The sequence below is a fragment of the Megascapheus bottae genome, chromosome 5 (genome assembly GCF_031878675.1).
Source record: "Megascapheus bottae isolate mThoBot1 chromosome 5, mThoBot2.hap1, whole genome shotgun sequence".
In the NCBI taxonomy this organism is placed as follows: Eukaryota; Metazoa; Chordata; class Mammalia; order Rodentia; family Geomyidae; genus Megascapheus; species Megascapheus bottae.
Genome location: NC_143513.1, coordinates 14567528 through 14588236, shown reverse-complemented (window position 1 = coordinate 14588236; position 20709 = coordinate 14567528). Strand labels below are relative to the sequence as shown.

The 20709-nt window shown below is 34.9% G+C and overlaps 1 protein-coding gene across 5 annotated transcripts in view; it reads left to right on the top strand.

Moving 5' to 3' along the window:
• Positions 1-20709, top strand: part of Crppa (CDP-L-ribitol pyrophosphorylase A) — a 196928-nt gene that overhangs the window by 39805 nt on the left and 136414 nt on the right. For 4 of the 5 annotated variants that reach the window (XM_090332282.1, XM_090332286.1, XM_090332285.1 and 1 more), the window contains exons 4-5: positions 12290-12394; positions 19888-19933. In XM_090332282.1, the coding sequence (XP_090188408.1) occupies positions 12290-12394; positions 19888-19933 (151 nt within the window). The remainder of the gene's footprint in view (positions 1-12289; positions 12395-19887; positions 19934-20709) is intronic. The other variant, XM_090332284.1, reaches the window with a different exon arrangement.

Sequence of the window (20709 nt, the reverse complement as noted above, 5' to 3'; positions counted from 1 at the left end):
TGCTGGGACTCTTCTGTGATGGAGCCCCTTTGGAGTTGTTGATTTTAAGGTTTAGCCTCTATAAGCCTCTTGACAATATTCTTCTTAGGAAAAACAGGAAAAATTAAAACATGACAAAACATGTACTGTCCAATTCTAGTTATTGCTGTTCACTATTCTGGCATGAAGTCATTAAGATTCAGCATTCTGTTTTTCCTTGTTGCACCCTGAAATTGTACTGGGTGCAGTCATTGCTTCAGTTTACAGTGGCATCAAGAATGATATCCTTGTACGTTGCGTCTGAGTGATCAAGAGGAAACTTTTAGTCTTCTGTATAATCATGCTGTGATCTTTCATAGGGATTTTAATTATTGAAAACAAGAAGTACATGACAAGTTAAATTCTAGAAGGTTAGACAAATCTAATGATTTGAATATCTATTATTTTTAACTTTAAATATAGGACATGTAAGAAAATGAACAAGAAACTATTAATTCATTTGACATAGATAAAAAAAACCTTTCCCTCAGCAATATCACTATCGGTTTAGTTTTTTTGTAGTCTGATAATCCAATGCTTGTGTGAGAATTCCTTAGAGAAAAACCTTTCTGTGATTTTTTTTTTAATAAAAGAGATGATCTATTTTGATCCCCTGACACTTACCTTTTAAGAAATTTCCTTCCTTAATTTCTACATATATTTCCTTGTCTTGGTATTCTCATAATAAAAAAAATCAGAAAACTGGTCTTTTCCATTTATTTTTGGAGTTACTTCAGGCCTGTGTCTGTTAGCTGCTTAATGTCATCACAGTCCTTTGGGAAAGAGAATGTGCTTTTGCTTACGTTGGGTAGCAGAGAATGAATCTCAACACTCAGGAGATACTTTTTAATCTAGGAGGGAATGTTGTGCTTTTAAGAGACTTAGAGTTGAGCATGTTTATGAATATTATTTTAGACCTAATGCTCATCTTGCCCTCTTCCTCTTTTTCTTCCATTAAGCATGTTTCTGTAAAGTTGAAATATGTTTTCTATGATTTATATTTGAGTGTATTCTGCAAAGTTTTGGGTTCTGGAAATTTGGTCCCAAATGAAATGGTTTTAAAAAGTGGTAGACCTTTCAGGGATTAGCACTGTTGTCATACTTAGTGATTAAGCTTTAGTTTACTGTCCTTGGATGACACTAGTTTGATAATTTGAGTAGTTCAGTAAGAGTACATTGTCTGTAATATGCTCAGCCCTTTCCATGCTTGACTACTTTCAGTGACCATCATGTCTCATATTTTCAGTGACTCTAGTCATTGGATTAGTGCTTACCCTGATAAACTCACTAACTTGATTGCCTCTGTAAAAACTGTTTTTCAAAAAGAACATGTTCTGATTATATAAAATGTCTATTGACCTATTGACATGAACGCCAAGAAATGGAAATAAAGAGGTTTTATGTTACTTTTTGCTTCTCTTTCCCTCTCTCTCTCTCTCTCTCTCTCTCTCTCTCTCTCTCTCTCTCTCTCTCTCTCTCTCTTCTCTCTCTCTCTCTCTCTCTCTCTCTCTCTCTCTCTCTCTCTCTCTCGCCCCTCCTAGGCTTGAGCTCAAGGCCTGTGCACTGTCCTTGGACTTTTTCAAGGCTAGAGCTCCACCACTTGAGCCTCAGCACCATTTCCAGCTTTTTTCTATGTATGTATGTGTGTATGTGGTACCGAGGAATTGAACCCAGGTCTTCATGCATGCTAGGCAAGCACTCTTCCACTAGGCCAAACTCAAGGCCCTTCTTTTCTCTTTTGTTGCTGTTTTGCTTTCTGTACCTTCTGTCTTATCTATTTTGAGGAGAGTAAGAGAGAGCACAGAAATGGTGGGTGATCAAATACAGCAGTGATACTCAGTAGATATTATGTTGAAAATGAGCTATGCAACTTGTGGGGGAAGGGGTACCTGGAGGGAAAAACAGAGAAGAGCAGGGAAGAAGTAACACTATTTAAAAAGAATTGTACTCATTACCTGACTTATATAACCATAACCAGTCTGTACATTACCTTTACAATAACAAGGAGGGAAAAATTTTTTAAAAAGGATCATAGTTTTAAGATACTATACATAAGGATTTTATCATATCTTTTTGAAGAGATGCAATTCAATCAATCGTGTAAAGGATTATTAAATATTGATGTCCAAGATCCATGTGCTATTGATATATGAACAAGAACAAAAACCAAAATACACTCTAATTCAATGACTTGAAACAAGCCATGTGTTTCTTGGATTAGTTGTTAGTTCTGCTTCTCTCTGTACCCAGGAAGTTTAGCTGGGCCATCCCAGCCTATGTCTAGGTAGGTAAGAGTATCATCTTCTAATGGAAACTACCTGAGGCATACAAAGGCAGGTACAAATATGAGAGGACCTAACATTTTAAGCTTTCTTTTTTTAATTGAGTGTCAGGTGTATATAAAGCATCTGTGTTTTCTTTTGTCAAATATCTTGCCCAAATTTAAAAATCATATGCTACTGATATTTTAGAGCCTTTTCATATCATAGATACAAATCATTTGTTAAGATTCTGATTTGTCATTTATCTGTGGGTCATAAATGAAAAGAACTGTGATCTTTTTAATGTACTATATCATATTTTTTAGATTAACAAAAACATTTTGTAATTAAATTTTTTTGCCTTAAAGATCTCAAAAGTCTTATGTAAAGAACTTTTTTTTACTAGTTAGATTATTTTACTGTCATAATTATTAATAATGTTTTGATTTTATATTTAAGATTTGCTGTGTCATATTAAATATTCAGTAAAATTACCTCAAAATATATATGAGTATTGGCAAGGCCATACAATCCTGTAACCCCAAAACAATTCACCAAAAGATTATTTAATCTCCCTCCAAGGTAACCTTGTATTCCTGTGGAATTGGGTCCCTTTCCCTATCTGTATGCTCTTAATTTAACACCACTCATCTGTGTCAAGAGCTAAGAAGTGAGAGGTTTGCAGCAAAGTATAAAAATGATTATTAGACAGCTGGGCATAGTGGCTTAGGGGCCTGTAATCCTAGCTACTTAGGAGGCTGAGATCTGAGGATAACGGTTCAAAGCAATCCCAGGCACTCAAGTCCATGAGACTCTTATCTCCAGTTAACCACTAGAAAACCGGAAGTGGTGCTGTGGACCAAGGGGTAGGGTGGTAGCCTTCAGCTGAAGAGTTCAAGGACAATGCCTAGGCCCAGTGGCAGGGTGGAGCCTTGAGCTGAAGAGCTCAGGGACAGAACTCAGACCCAGAGTACAAGCCCCACGACCGAAAAAAAAAATCATTAGAAAGCAGTAAGCAGATATTAAGCATTTGTATAGAGAGTATTTCAGCAAGTGAAGCTATTTGTATAGAAGATGAAAAATATTTTTAAAACTCTATATTTGTCAATAGACTAGTCAGGATAATGTCTGATTAGGGTTTAAAACAGATTGATATACTTTTTGTGCTAAACTCAGCTTAACTTTACTGTGATGTGTATATGACTTATATGTATCAGTTGAACACAATGGAGATATGATCTAAGGAAATCACTGGTGACTGTTGTTCTCATGTGAAGACATACATGTTGCAATCCTGACATTCTTGTGTGAAATTATAACTAGTACAGCCAGTTTACCTTTGCTTGGGTGGTGAGTTTTTTTTTCAGATCTACTTATCCTTTTCAATATATTTCTTAGCAAAATTTGCTAGGGAGTGGATGTTCCTAAGCTCATCAAATCATTCTTTTTCATTCTCCTCCTGTAAATAAAGGGACATATATTTTTAACTGCCTATGTGTATTTTCTTTTACTGTGTCCTACAGTAAACTTAAATCTAACAAACCCACTAGCCTAACCAGCAGATTTTCTTATTTTACTATATCATCTAACCTAGATAATTATGTGACAAATCTTGTTGCAACTGAAAGTTTCTGGATCTAGTTTGTACCTTCTCTGTGTTTCTTGGTCTTGTTTCAGCTGTTTATGTTCACTTTCCCAGATGATGGCAACAGCCTGCAGCAGCTCCTCCTGAAGGAATTTAAATCTTATCTTGGTTTTGGTGGTGATACGAGGTTTTGTTTTTTCCTACAGTTAGATGTATTACATGATAGCCAGTTAATTCATTTTCACATAAGGATAGTCATTTATTTTTCAGGGCAACATTTTGCTTTTCTCTTTTATTGCCTAACTTCTGATCAGTTTACTTTGTCTATGAAGATACCAGGAATAAAACATTTCACCAAAGTTCTTCCTTTTTATCGTGTTTGATAAAATTTGAGTGGGAAGATCAGAAATGGCTAAAAACGCAGTTTCAGAATCACAGATGGAAGTGTTTTGCATTTTGCTTCTTCCCACAAGTTATTTGGAAACACATATAAATCTAGATATTGTTTAGAAGACAGATCTCATTGTTGTTTCCTTTTAACTTTTTGGTTGTGTAAGACTTCTCATAGTTTGAATTATCTGATAGATTTATTGTTTTCCCCTACCAATAGGTGTTTAAAAGCCTTTTGGGAATGCAACTCTAGGTAAATTCATTTATAAATTTGTACCCAATGAAGAAATCTTGGCCCTTGCCAGATCATTTTCTACCTTTACTTCCGATAAAGTGAGGTTTGTATCTGTTATTTTCAGCTTCGTATGGACATAATATGAAATTTTTTACTTATAAGATGATCTGATGTAATGTAAAAACAAAGCTTCTTGGACAACTGTCTCTTATGCAATTCTAAAACATTGCGTAATTCAAACAATGTAAATGTATGCAAAATGCTTCGGGTTTGATTTTGAGATGATAAATTGGATGCAGGTGTTCATTGTTTAACCTATTTGTAAGCTAGTCTGTTTTGTTATTACTTGAAATATCGTGAGCATGGCATTATAACTACAGAATGCGAAGCCTGTGCATACATGCCTTTGATTTAACTTAATTCTAATGTATGTATTGTTCTTTGTTGGGCAAACTTCCCAGGCTGTCTTGCTGAAATAGTATTTGGAATTATGTTATGGCTGGAAGAATATATAATCAGCTTATTTGTAGCCATGAACCATTACATGATTATCATAAAATAATAGTTCCTAAATTTTTGGTGCTATATAATTTCTGAAAATTGGGGAATTCCTTCCCCCGAAATTAATCACATTATACATGGCATATTTTTGTCAGTTTTGTGAGTTCTTGTGAGTCATTTCATTTGTATCAAGGCTTGTATAATGTGATTTCTATCCAAAGCTTGGCTACAGTTTCATTATTATGTGAATATAAATTGAAATCAATTTTGTGTAAGATCATTTGGATTATTTATTTAAATAACAGGCTCATAATCTTTTCTGGGTAGAAAATATTCTACAGGGCTGTATAGTGCTTGCCTAGCAGGAAGCCCTGGGTTTGATTCCTAGGTACCACATATACAGAAAAATCTAGAAGTGGTGCTGTGGCTCAAGTGGTGGATTGCTAGCTTTGAGAAAGCCCAAGGGTAATGCCCAGGACTTGAGTTTAAGCCTCAGAACTGGCAAACAAAAGAAAAAAGAAACATAATGGATTGTACAGTTATTTAAATTTATTTACTACTCAATCATTTTAGCTACTTGAAATGCCACATATTCTCACAACCAGGACTGGAAGAGGTGGCAAAAGAGAAATATCTAAAAATCTTGAGAATTAGCAGTATCAGCCTCAGTAGATCTAAGAGAGTCAACTTATGATGAAATGAGAGGGCTATGTATAGAATTTGCTATAGAATTCTCAAAGTCTGTTATTGTTTTCCTTAATGAATCTGTTTTTTTTCCTTTTTCCTTTTCCCCTTATGGTTTATCTCATATTGCTACTGTATTGGAATACATCAGGTGGTGTATTGTTATTTGTTTATTTGAAAAATGGAAGGTAAGGGAAAAATAAGATGAGTGGGAGAGGGTGGGGAAAAGGAAAGAAGTAGAAAAACATGGGAATGGGTATCAATGTTCAAAAAGTAATGTACCTACTACCTGATGAATGTAATTGTAACCCTTCTGTACATCACCCTGATTATTTAAAAAAAAAAAAGAATTCTTAAAGTCCTAGACCTTCCAGTACCAGATAACCTTAGAGTATAGTGGAGAAAGACGTAATAACGATTTGATAAAAGATGCTTAAAAAGTGGTCTGGACTCTATGTCACTGAAATCCCAACAGAGACAAGTGGGCTAAAGTGCTGCAATCTAGGGCAGAGTTCACTGCCCCGAATACTAATATACCATGTGACTGTCTAATACAAATACCATGGCATATTTGGCGGTTTGGTTTCTTTTTTTCCATATATTTTTTTATTGTAACTAATAGAAGCATTACATTACATTCACCAGATGGAAGGTGCATTACTTCACATACATTGATACCCTTTCTCATGTCTTGGTCCCCATTTCCCTCCCCACCATTCCCACCCTGGTGGTTTGGTTTCTATTCTTGGAAGAGGTTTACTTGAGCTATCTGTCCTGTCTAAGAACAAATTAACATCTCAACATGATCATTATAGATAAAATTATAGGATTTACTCCAGAAAAATTCAGTAGTGAAGAAAAAGTATTATGTGGGATTTGAAGGAGTTAGGGTATCCTTATAGGGAAGAGATGAAGAATATTCCCAACAAGATGTACATAAAGATCTTAAGAAGATAGCTATATGACTGGCAGAATGGACAGTCCATGTTGCAAAAGGTTAAAGGACTTCAAGGGATACTTCTATGAGTTTAAAAATGGTAGAATGCCTTATGTATTAGAACATCTTGAGAGTAGATTTAAGTAAATACCTAAGTGTGTCATGTTGAATGAGTCATAAATGCATAGGGCTCTAACCACACAAAACAAAAAATAAGCTTTAGTTCCAGGAGTAACAAAGAGTTGTTCAGGAAAGCAAATTTAGAAATATGTAATTTCAACTATGATTATGTTTATATAGTCAATGATGGGAACACTAGATATTGAAAAGATAAGAGATGAGAAGTATGGTTATGTATTATAATAAGGATGGGGAGAAATAGGGAAATATTTTAAAAATGAATACAATAAAAAACTTGAGAAAGTGCTTATGATAAGAATGTTACATACAGGAAGTTTATAGTAGGAACATTACTGAGCCAGATTCTTGATATCTGCCAACAATGTGTATATATGTATATATGTATGTACTGTATATATGTATACATATATGTATATATAATATATATGCTGTATATGTGTATATAGGTATATAATATATATATATATATACTGTGTATGTATATATATGTAATTATCTTTCTCTCATCTTTAATTCTAGATTTGGCTTCCTTGCTATTTACCATATATAACACACAGGTAGACTTAATGTGTACCTGTACGGTTAGCCCATTGCTGCCTCTTCAGTCTTAGCTGGGAAGCAAGCACATGGACTAGAGCTCCTAGACCCTGTCAGTCTGCAGAAAATTCATGTGGGTGTAAGCTCATTGAAATAAGCTTAATTGCACATAGATTACTCAGAGAAAGTTGACATAAGCAACATCTTCCCTCATGCGCATTGATGCAGCTTTCTCAGGAGTGGAGGTATGGGAAAAATCTCTGTCTGTGAATGGGTGACTGGATAAAGAATATATGATTACCTAAATATGTAAACACTGAAACCTTCTCCAATCATAAAAACAAAGGAAATCTTTCTGTTTTTGACAATCAGGATTTATGTCCCTTTTTTCAGGACAAAACAGAAGACAAAGTTGGTATACTTTTACAAGGCTGAGGTTCTATACAAACATCAGATGCTACCCATTAAGCTTTGAGAGTTTCTGAGCTTTACTCTGTATGGCTAATTATATAAATTTATAATCAATAATTATTTATACCTTATTAAAGATTTGCTATAAGCTAGTTACTCTACCAGATACCTCATAGGTATTTTCATGTTGGTTCCTTGTAACAGCTCTTATCCTCTATTTTTGAAAATAGAAGCTGATAGATAAATTAAATAACTTTTCCATAACTTTTTTTCCATAACTTTTCTAGTAGGCACTGGTGGCTCATACCTGTAATTAGGAGACTGAGATCTGAGTATCCTGGTTCGAAGCTAACCTAGATAGGGAAGGCCACGGGACTCTTATCTCCAATTAACCACTGGTGAAGCTGTGAAACAAAAGTGAAACTGTGGTTCAAAGTAGTGGAGCACTAAACTTGAGTAAAAAAGCTCAGGAACAGTATCTAGGCTGCTAGTTCAAATCCCACAACTGACAAACCCAAAAAACTTTCCCATATTTTAACCACTTGTTATGTGATTGCAGAACAATTAGAATCCAAATCTGTGTGATTCTAATATTCATTCTTTTTGTTGGAGGTAGTTGATTTACATGTGGGAAGATTAATATCCTGTGTTTATCATAACATTAAATTCAATGTGTCGTCATATAGAAACAATATACACATTTGCAGATTCAACTGTTTAGGTTTTAAATATCAACTTATCACAAGAGCATCAGATTGCGTTGTTGAAAGGATAAAGTATGTTTGGAGTTGAAACTATAATTACTATAAATATTTATTTTTTAGAATATGATTGTTTTTGCTGTGTGATATAAATATACTATGTAAGCAAAACTTAATAATTTGGAACAAGAAGTAATAATAGAACAGTATATTCATAGGAAAGATACAAAAATAAAAGATTATGCCAATCCTCCCTCTTAAATTTTCTCTATAGAAGTTACTAGTTCTGTTTTTTCTGAGACCTTCCAATCTATGACAAAGAGATTCTTTTCATTCTTAACCTCTTGCCTTTTGTTTCATTTTGTTTCTTGCCCAATATCTTTTTAAATGCTTCACGGCTATCTTCTAAGTTCTCTTTGCTTCTCTTCTATAGAGTGTTATATGTGTGCATGTGGGTATGTTGGTGTGTTATTTTATGCTGGTACCAGAACTTGAACTCAGGGGCTCTCACTCTTGCTTGGCCTTTTCACATACTGCTGATACTCTACCACTTTAACTATGTCTCCCGTCAAGTTTTTAATGGTGGGTAATTAGAGATAAGAGTCCTTTGGATAGGTTGACTTCAAATAGCAATTCTAACCTTCACTCGTTAGGATAACAGATGTAAGTTACCAGTCCTTGGCTTCATAAGTAGTATGTATGATTTTTATTTCCCATGTGTTTTTTTTACATTTGTCTTTTAGTTTTGTATACTATTATTTTCTACAGCCTCCTGAGAGAATGTATGTGGGACTTCCAGTTTCCTGTCCAGAACATAAGGAGCTTAGAGGTCATTGCCTCATCCTAATAATAGGAAAAATCTAAACTGTCAAAAGGGATAATCTTTCTCATGTCACTGAGAGAAGATAGAACAAACTATTGTCCCTAAAGTGGAAAGGTAGATAGGTGAATACAGAGAAACACATCTCATTTCCCTAGAAAGTAGTGCCAGGCTAGGAATGCCTAAATTAAAATGAAAGTATGCTGGAAAGTCAGTGTAGAGAAGTCTGAGGCTTAATTGCCTCATAAGTATTGCATCATAAGTATAACCTTCATATTAGTGAATTTTACCTCCAGGAACTTGACTAGATTCTCAAACTGAACATGCTCTTAGAGGAAAATGAAAAGCAACTATTGTCAAATCTACTCGAACATTCTGTCCTTTTTGATAGAGACAGCCTTCAGGAGAAAGCATTTTCCATGATCCTAAACTAAGGTTCCCCCTCCCGCAATAAGAGCCTAATGAACATGGATGTGATGGTTAATCTTGATTGTCACTTTGACTGAATGCACAGCTTTAGGGGTGTTGGTGGTGTGTTGTGAGGATATTTCTAGGGATGATTAATTCATTTAAGAGCTCTGACCTAGCAACTTCATTTATAGATTCATAATTTGAATGGACATTTGGAAGGTGTTGGAATTGTGTGGGAGGTGGAGCCTGACTGGGAGAAGTATGAGACGCAGGGCATGTGGCTCTATCTAGTTCTGATACCTCCTGTGAATGTTCTGCTCTGCCTCCTGTCTACTCAGATGTGAGCTATTCCATCACAGCTTCCCAGCCAAGATAGACCAAAGACTCTGAAACCATAAGCAAATAAGTAATTCTTCCTTTTATGTCTTTACTACGAATATTTGGTCACAACAATGAAAAGCTTACTACTGAGAAGAGAAACTCCTGACTCTAACCCACAATGGGAGAAAAGAGGAACAGGAGCTATCGAGACATCCATCATCCTGAAACCCAGGCTCACTAAAATATTATGGAATGCTTATCTCCCTACACCTAACAGACTTCCATATAGCAAAGTCCTGTTTATCTTACTTATCTTTATCCAGTTGGCCCCAACCACACCTGTCTCTAACTTTCTTAGCTGTTTTCATGTATGTACAATGAGAATAATGGCTGTCTTCCCTTAACTGTCTGCTAAACTTTGGTTTTCCATTGCTTCAGTCAAGACATCTTTCAGCTTCCTTGTCTTCATTAAATCCACTTTTAAGAAGGCTTCATTACAAAAATGTTTCTAAGCTCTATACCCTTATAATATTAGTCTATGCAAGGTAGAAAGGCCTACCATCCTCTGGGTCCTTGCTCACCCTTCTAATCCTAGCTAATCAGGAGGCTGAGAGCTGAGGATTGTGGTCAGAAACTAGCCTGGCAGGGAAGTCTGTGGGATTTTTCTCTCCACTAAAAACTACCAAAATAAGTCAGAAGTAGAGCTGTAGCTCCAGTAGTAAAGTGTTAGTTTTGAGCGAAAAGGAACTCAGGGACAGCACTCAGGCCCGGAGTTCAAGTCCTAGAGCTGGCACCAAACAACAACAACAACACAAAGAATGCCTAGCTTCATTTATCATATCTGTGTGTCTGTCTGTCTCTCTGTCCATGTATGCATGCATGTATTGTATATATATTAAGGGGTTTGCTTTTCTAGTGGTTAGATTTTCCTAGTGATGCTAGAATACACACTGTATGGCTGGTGGGATCACAGCATCTACTGTTTCATATGACAGGAAGTGCTGTTCCTACAGGGGACATGTTTTCTGAGCATTTAATAACATTGTTATGGCATTCTAACATTAATAGCATTGTTAATAACAAAGTTAGTGGGATGAGTCAGGGAAGCAATGAAGCTTACTGCTGGTCATCTGTAGGAAATAACTACTATGTTTGTATGCATCTTCACATAGTCCCAGCTAACACTGTGCAGATAGCAAAAAGTGGAGAAATCAGTCGGGCAAAGCTCATCTCAAGTTAGTTGAAATTAATTACTATTGATAATGTTGTATTAGACTCAGTTTGTATTTTCTTCAGGAATTCCACAAACTATTATAGGGAGAGTCTTTAACTTTCATTGTAACAGAATGAAGATGTTTGCTATTGTTTATTATTTGTGGCATTGCTGCTTTCCTTGTTCCATGACTCTGCTCCTTCTGAATGCAAATCCATCAAATCTCTGGTCTGTATCTTTGCACAGCACATTTTTTACTTAAACAGTATTCCTTATCTTCTAATTGCATTGCTTCTAATAAGCCTTCCTTGGCATCCTCACATAAAATTAAGTACCCCCCCACTGGACTCACCTAATTGTGCTAGTACTTACTGCACATTCTCTTCAAAAATTATGATTCAGCCTCCCTGTCTAGCATTGAGCTCCATAGGGACATTAGACATGTGTCATTTATCTTTGAATAGACAGTCTATAGAACAGAGCTTGGAGGTATGACAGTTGATAAATATTCAGCTGAATTATATTATTTCTTTGTTACTTTGATGGTTCTGCTTAATATGATACTTTTCTGAATTTGACAGATGTAGACATTTTCTGTACAATGAAAGACTGAATAGTTTCCATGCTCAGAAACATTTAAAATTGATTATATTCTACATATTAAAATGAACAAGGAAACTAAGACCTATAAATGTGTTGGTAGAAATATAAGATAGAGGGTTTTACAGACATAAATACTTGTTAAATTGAGAAATTTGACCTAGTCCTCAGCCCTGTAGCTTCAGGCATTTTATGATGGAGTGTGTGAAAGTAACCGATGGGTGAAGAAACTAAGGTATTGTGTTTATTGGACACTGAAACTCCCGAGGAAGACCAAACTGTGAGAAAGATTTCAACATTCCTATTTGTTTTATGTTTTGTTTTGCCTTTAGGGATTGGGGAGGATTATTCAGTAACGTAATCAGTAGCTAATTAAATGGTTTGTGAATTCTCTAGGCTCTTCTCTTTTTGTTTGCAATTGTTTATGAAGAAAAGGCTTAGTTTTATTTAAAATTGTACAATAGATCATTAACTCTTCCTGTCTCTGTGCTTATTTATTTTTTTCTCTTCCTTTTTATACCAGTGTAGTGACCATGACTTGGAATTTGGAACTGAGTGCTTGCACTTGGCTCTAAAATACAGTCACACAAAAGCCAAACTGGTAGAAGGGTCACCTGATCTCTGGAAGGTAAGAGAAAAGATGCTTTATTTAGCTCTTTTCTGTAGTGTGTGCACTTAGATCTTAAACAATTGAACACTTAAATGGATTCTCACTGGTTTTTTTTCAATCATCAAAGTGTAGCATGTCATTTCATTCACTTGACTTTGAGAAAATTTACTTTGGGTTTATTTTGACAAATTCTATTTTGGCATGTAAGTTTGTTTATTTTGCCTTCTTTTTCTTGCCATATATATATATACGTATATACATGTGTGTATATATGTATGTACATATATATATATATATATGCTTTTATTCCGGTAAACATTGGATCGACGCTACAGAATAGCAGTATTTCCTTCCAGGGTTGGGAGAGTAGCATGAAATCCACTGCCTTGGTGGTATATCTAGCACAGTTATGACAAGTTGAGCCGTGGCTCATACAACTCTTGGTTATATTTGAAGAACTGTACCCTTTTCTCTGGAAAGATACAACTCTTTTAATGGCAAGGTTATTTCTTATGGAGGGAATGCAGTGGCTGTTCACAACAAGATATCAGTACCCTACAATTTCCTGTTGAAGCAAGCATGTTCTACTCTGTAGTTTCTGATTTATTTGATAGAAATATGTTGAACTCAACTGTCCATTTTGAGTAGACTTTCAGAGCCATTTCTAAATTTTGGAGTAGGTAGAACAACTTTGGAAATATTTTTTGTAGTATTGGGAAATCCTTATAAAATCTTCACCAAATTCTCACTAGTAAAGATTCATTCTAACTCTTTATTTGGGCCCATCAGCATTATCTCTTACTGATTTTTAAAAATGGTCTTACAAATTGATTGGGTATTTTCCACAGTAACATAACAGGTCTTGCTGCATCCTAAAATTGTGTTAGACATAGTTAAAGGGTTGAATTCTCAAATTCCCCAAATAGTGACATGCATGGATTATTGCTAGTAGAGAAGTTTATGCAGTAGCACTGCTCCCTTAAGGACATCTAAATGCCATCATTGCAGTAGGCACACTATTTATTTTGCTTTTTAAAACATGTTTATTTGTCATATGGATTTCCTTTAATGTGCACTTTATGAGCTCTTCTAAGGCTATCTAGAGATGAGTTAGATGAATCAGGGAGAGTCAAAATTATGGCTTGTCATCTTTTAATTTGACCATATGTTAAAGAGAAAACAACTCACTGTAAACATTTTACTCGTATACTATTTATACTACTAATAAATACATAGTAATAAATATTATTTTGTTCATTTCTAGTCCTGATATACAGATCTGGTGCTCCCTTTAACAGGTTTTTTTTGACTCTCTCGCTTCACTTAGTTTGATGGCTATATAAAGTCTGAGACTTTGTACTTCTACTAACATGTCCTACTCAGTGGCTTTATTTTGTGATCTTGTGAGTGATCTTTGTCTCCACCGAACTTGTCAAGCTCTTGGCTCTTTTCATTTTTCACTGAAAATTTTTCAAATATTTCTTTAATTTTTTTTGGTTCTGAAGCACTCACCTGTTACCGCTGTCCCTAGAAAAACAGTGTTAGTTTCTCAGATACATCGTACATTTTTTGGAGACAGTAGCATGGTAGTGTTTCCACTGTGCTCCTAAAGTAGTTCCACTAGGAAGACTGTAGGTTGAATTGTCTCTCTTGGAAATGTCTATTCAAGTCCTAAGCATTCCAAAGTGGATGTGGCACTTGGAAAGAGAGTCTTTGCAGAGGTAACCAGGTGTGATGATGTCATCCAGTATGATGGTTCATACTGTATAGAATAGGGTAGACTTTACTGCCATCATGGCTAGTGCCATTCTAAGAACATGAGGAAAGATACAGATACTGGGGAGAATGTCACATGGGGATGAAAGTAAGAATTGGAGTAATTAATAATTCATCTACAAGTCAAGGAACACCAAAGTTTTCCAGTAATCATCTAAGCCAGAAAGAAACTTCCTGAAAAGAATCCAAAAGGCAACTGGGCCTATTTCCAACTTGACTTCAGATATATAGACTCCATAACTGAGAAAATTCCTTTTGATTGTTCTTATTTAACCAGTTTAGTGCTTGGTTACATGCTGATGGGGTGACACATGCTTTCAAGCCTATAGGTCTTAGGATGCTGCTTGTTATTTTACAAAGCTGTGGAGCCTCATTCCTATGAATCAGGTAAAGTGGCTGCTGCTGCTGCTGCTGCTCCTCTTCCTCCTCCTCCTCCTCCTCCTCCTCCTCCTCCTCCTCCTCCTCCTCCTCCTCCTCCTCCAGGTTGGTGCTCTACTCATTGAGCCATACATGCATTTTTCTACTTTTTGATGGATAATTGGAGATAAGAATCTCATAGACTTTCCTACCCAAATAGGCTTCAAATTGCAATCCTCACATCTCAGCATCCTGGGTGGCTAGGATTATAGTTGTGAGCCATTAGTGCCGGGCACATGGACAATAAATGAATATATGTATCATCCTGCAATACAACAGCTTGTATTGTAATATGATGGATTGTGCATGATGTCCTGCAAATACTGTGTGAGTACCACATTTGTTGCAGGTATAAATATTTCAGTGGTTTCAGGCCTTGTGTTATTATTCTGTCTTTTCCATTTTTTTGGTATTTTCTTAGCCATTTTAGTCCATATTTAATTAATTTTGCTGATATTGTATAAATTATCTTTTGTTTTAAAATTTTATAATATTTCATTGGCATAGAGAATAATTGCTGTATAAAACCACAACAATGTAATCTCTATTTTGAAGTTAGTGTTCTAATTTTATACTAATTCCAAAGATACCATCAGTAAAATTAGAAATAAAAGGTATTAATTGTGTTGAACTCATATTTTTTCACAAGTAGTATGGCCGAGTACCTGCAGCAGGATTGAAAAGACTGGCACAATGAATGAGAAAGACTCCTTACAATGGAATTAAGAGGCATTTCACTACCATGAAATAGTAAGTCAAGGGAAGGTGTAGCTACCTTCTATCCCTCAGAAGCGAGGGAGTACATAACACGAAGTATGAAGAATGGGTAGATATTTCTGATGGCTGCATATAAAGCATTGTTTTAACTGCCACACTAAATTTCAGGAGAAGTATAATTTTAAATTTCAAATACGTATTTTGATAAAAATGATTTTAAAAACGAAAACTTTATGGCTAAAGTCAACCTTCCTAAACTAGCTGTTCCTGTTTTCTGAGGAAAACATTTTTTTTTTACATTACTATACCTGGTAAGTACCTCAGAAGATCAGGTATATTACATATTTTTCCCTGAATGATTGGTGGCAGAACAGCCCTCTTTCCCAGAAATATGATTTAGCTGTCATGTTTGTCTTGATTTGTGCTGTGACAGATTCTAGTAAATATTTTATTTTGGTCAGATTTCATGTAGCCTATGTAAGAACTTAATTTTAGATTGAGACGTATGGCCTAATGGTAGAGTGCTTGCCAAGCATGCATGAAGCCCTCGGTTTGATTCCTTGGTACCATGTATACAGAAAAAGCTGGAAATGGTGCTGTGACTCAAGTGATATAGTGTAAGCCTTGAAAATCTCAAGGACAATGACCAGGCCCTATGTTTAAGTCCCAAGACGAGCAAAAAAAAAAAAAAATACAAAAAAAACCCAACTACACAAAAAACAAAAACAGAAGAACTGAATTTTATAATTTTCCTATATTTTTGCCTAGCATCTATCAAAGTATGTAGTGAGGGCATTTACCACACTGGACAGCCTTAATGGGACCAATTCCTTGTTCTAAATGTCAAAGCTATCTTCAAGGCATGAGATTTATAACCAATTGTTATAGAAATTTAACTACTGTGTGTCATTGTCTGAAGATGCATCTAAAGAAGGACATTTGAAGTGTACTGTGTCATCACAATATTATTGGGATGAATGCCTTGAAGTCTCCTTTTGATGGAGATGATACTTTTCAATCCCAGTGTTCTGGTCTCTTTGTTTAGAAACATAGACACACAATAGTTTCATTATTTTCTTTTTGCCTCGAAAATACAATGAGCTGATGTTTCTTTAATAGAAGTTTCCAAGCAATTATCCAGTCTAGAGGAAAGCCTATTTTCTAAATGTACATAATTGATGAAGTAGAAAGGAAAATATTAACATACCCACGTGTCTGATAAATGCATTGGATCTTTAAAATGTGACTTTTCTAGTTTCAAAAGTGCATATTTACTATAATCTGTGAGAGAAGATGGTGGCTAAATGGCCCTGGCTCTGTTTTGAAAGTTGTCTCAACAGAGAAGACCCACAAAATACCAGTGTAATAGTCTCAACTGGAATGTAACTTGAGTGAGCTGGGAGAATTCTGGCTTAGGGATGAGAAGATAATAGAGTCTGGAGTTGTAAACTTAAGGACTTTTACCTATTGAATTTTGTTTTCCGCCAAAACAAAATTCACTTAGGAATTACTTCATAGATCCACAATCAAATCACATCGACAAAGACTGAGCTAAATTAGCCTAGTGGTAGATGCTGGGCTAGTGTCTAACCTGCACAGTTTCTTGATGTGACCCCTGAGACTCCAGTGAGCACAGTGTGAAAACAGGTCACTGAAAGAACTGGTATTCTGTTCTATCACTAAAGTATTTTTTTTTTAAGTAGTTATTTTCCATTGTAGGATGTTGTGCAAGGTCAGAGGAAAACTACAGATCATACTGGCAGAGCAAATCTGTTTCAACACTGATTGTTGGGATGGTTTCTTAAGTTAAAAAATGAGAGGATAACATATTGTAAAAGTTAGAAAATTCAATAACTCCTCAATTGAGAATTACAACATTTCCAGTAATATTCCCTTTGAAGTACACTAGCTGTTTTATTTAGGAAATAATAATAAGGCTATTCTTAAAAAGGCACTTTTCAAGTTTGTCAGATATGTTTTCTGAAGTTCGTTTTTATTAAGTCAAAATATATGTATACATATATATATGTTATTTCCAAATTTTTGGTTGAGGTGCTCACAGATGTATATAGAATATAGTAACTCATATAGAAAAGCCTTGATATGCATGTAGTCAATAGCTGGAGCTTAGAGATTGAAGTAGACAGGAAAAATAAATTTATAGGCTTTTGGTGTATATATAGTTAATTAATATAGAGTAGAACAGTCTTTAGGTAATGAAAGCATGCGTTTTATGTGTCAGTGATTACAAAACAAATGTTTTCTTGTAAGAATTCTAAAAGTTAGAAAGTGGGAGAAAAACATGGCAAGGGGTATCAATATTCAAGAAGTATTGTACCCACTACCTGATGAATGTAACTGTAATCCCTCTATGTGTTACCCCAAAAATAAAATACAATAAAAAATTAAAAATTATAAAAGTTATTTGAGTATTTAAGAAAAAACTTTTCTATGCATTAAAAGTCCATCACTAAGATTTATTTGAAAAAAATGTCAGTCATATTTTTAATTTGGAATGCAGTTTTACTCTGTGAAGCAAGAAAGAACAGAAAATGAATTATGCTTGCTGTGTATTTTACCTTCAGTTCCTGTCCTGGTTTAATTTATGCAATAGTTACTTTCTTTAAATTGCAAGTCTTAGGTTGGATTTCAGATTCCAGTTAATTTTGGATTCTCAAGGCAAAAGACTCAATGATAATTAAAATGTAGATTAATTAAAAACTGATGAGTGATTTTGGTCCCTCTTTGCTCTTAGGCCAGAGCCTAGAACATAGTTGTTAGACATTTGTTGAATTAATAAGATCAGTACAGGACTGGGAGTTTTGCCTAGTGGTTAAAGTGCTTGCCTAGCATGCATGAAGACCCGGGTTCGATTCCTCGGTACCACATACATAGAAAAAAGCCGGAAGTGGTGCTGAGGCTCAAGTGGTAGAGCTCTAGCCTTGAGAAAGTCCAAGGACAGTGCTCAGGCCCTGAGCTCAAGCCCAGGACTGGCAAAAAAAAAACAAAAAAACAAAAAAAACAAAAAAACGAAGATCAGTACATTTGATAATGTATAGAGTGAACTTATAAATCTCTGTTTTCTATAACTGGTTTTCTAGAAAGAAAATTTGCATCATGCATCCATAAGTTTAGTACGAGGACTTACCTTGGAATGTCTGTTGGCATGTACTGATTTTAGGAATAATGTAGTAATATCCTTTTTTTATTTTAATAGATGGGCTAAATGCTTGAGCAGCTTTTCTTTTTTCTTACTAACTTAAATGCTCATTGAATTCTACAGAATAAGGTGTAATTTTGTTCAAGTATTTACCTAGAACAAAGGCCCAGCAGAGCAATCTACTAATGGAAGTTTTCTGTCCACTTTTGCTAAACAAAATATCTGTACAAATCCAGTAATGAGCTAACCAAAAAAAAATGTTGAATTTTACAGGAATGATAAGATACTAATTAGGTAAATATTTGTTAAAATAGGACTTTAGACCATTTATATTGTAATCATCTGGATGTCTGAATGAAGAACTTCTGTAATCTTACTGACTTATCATTTTATTGTTTGTTATGTAGGCCTTTTAGTTCTGTGATATAGGTCTAATTCTGGAATGTTAAGGAAAAGTATGTAATAATGAGCATGCTGTTTGGTTTTAATCAAAGATTTCTATTGTGGATAAGCATAAAGTAGAGCCCTATAGCCTCTTTTCCTCCTTGTTGGCACTCGGGTTTGAACTCAAGGCCTGGTTGCTGTCCCTGAAATTTTTTTCTTTTTGTTCAAGGCTAGCTTGCTGACATTTTGAGCCACAGTGTCACTTCCTAGATTTTTTTTTAAATGGAATTCATGTTTTAAAACAAATTTTATAATGTGAACCTTATCTAGGAATTTAAAGGCATATTAAATACACCAGGAAATTCCTTTAGATATGATGAAATCCTTGAGAAAATTTATTATAATTTGAATTTATGTTGGAAAATTTCAACTATGAATGAAGCTTGGTCATTTTTTTAATGCAGAGATTTTCTCCTACTTGTCCTTGTCATATAAGCCCTTAGCATTAAACAGGAATGTTAACACTTTTTTTTTTTTTTTGATGTGTGTGCCAGTTCTGAGGCTTGAACTCAGGATGTAGGAGCTATCTTTGAGGTTTTTGTTTTTGCCAAGGCTAGACATCTACCACTTTGGGCCATAGCTTTACTTCTGGCTTTTTCGTGATTAATTGAAGATAGTGTCCTGGACTTTTTTCTCAGCTGGCTTGAAACAGATTTCAGACTCCCTGAGTAGCTAAGATTCTGGATGTGAGCCACCAGCACCCAGCATTATTTTTATATGAATATTAATACATTTTATTTAATTAGAATACATTCTAGCAATACTATTTTGGTAACCATCTCTGTATATTATTTTATTTAAAGTTTTAAAATTAATCATTTGACATTTTGAAAAAAGTATGATTTACTATGAACTTTTAATGCTATTCTAACAGAAGATATCAGTGTTATATGTTTACAGTTTCTCTAAAATCAAGAATTTCCTTAGGGGCATTACTTTATTGCTTTCACATTCCTTCCTGGTCTGTTAAATCTAATGAGGTTTATCTGTCCTTTAGGTGACCTACAAGCGAGATCTGTATGCGGCTGAATCGATTATTAAGGGTATGTTTGGCCTTATGACTGTCAGTTCCTGTGTTTAAAAAATATAAGCCAGTTTAGAATTTCTCGTGACAGTTTAAATCCCAGGAGGATAAATGCCCATAGGCCAGTAAGGCCTCTGATTTCTTCTTTGAAATAATTGCATTTTATTTTGTTTCCTGCTTGTGAAATTATCTCTTATGCCACATTGATTTTTAACTTTTATGGAAGAAAAATTAGTTTATTAATTTAATTATGGGGACATCAATACTACTGGAAAGGGAATAATGGAAAGTGTCATTCCAGTAAAATTGTAAAAATATCTCATTTTTGCTGCTCAGAGACAGTTCTCACCCCCCAACACTTTCATATCTGTGTATTGGGCAGACTTTTCTTACGAGACTCATTACTTTCAAAAATATGAAAAAATGGACAGAACTGTTTCTTAAAAATTCTTCTTTGTTGCAATAGTAGCTTCAGTAGTGTTGTGTAATGTCAGATATCTTGTGCATGAGGCTCCTTTTCATTTCTAGGGCTGAGATCACAGCTACATAGAGGTAGTCTCTATGTAATACTGTAATACTTACTGTGCACAATAGTAACATGGTGCTAAGAATCTAATCAAGATACAGAAGGGACATGTGTGCAGCATGTACATGTAGATTAGATTTTTAAATCTCAGCAATATACTGGAAAATTAGACTGGACAGCCCTTACATTTTAGGACTTTATTAAAATATATATTGTTAAGTAGCATGGCCAGCAGTGTTCATTAGATAAAAGCAACATTTGTCTTCTGT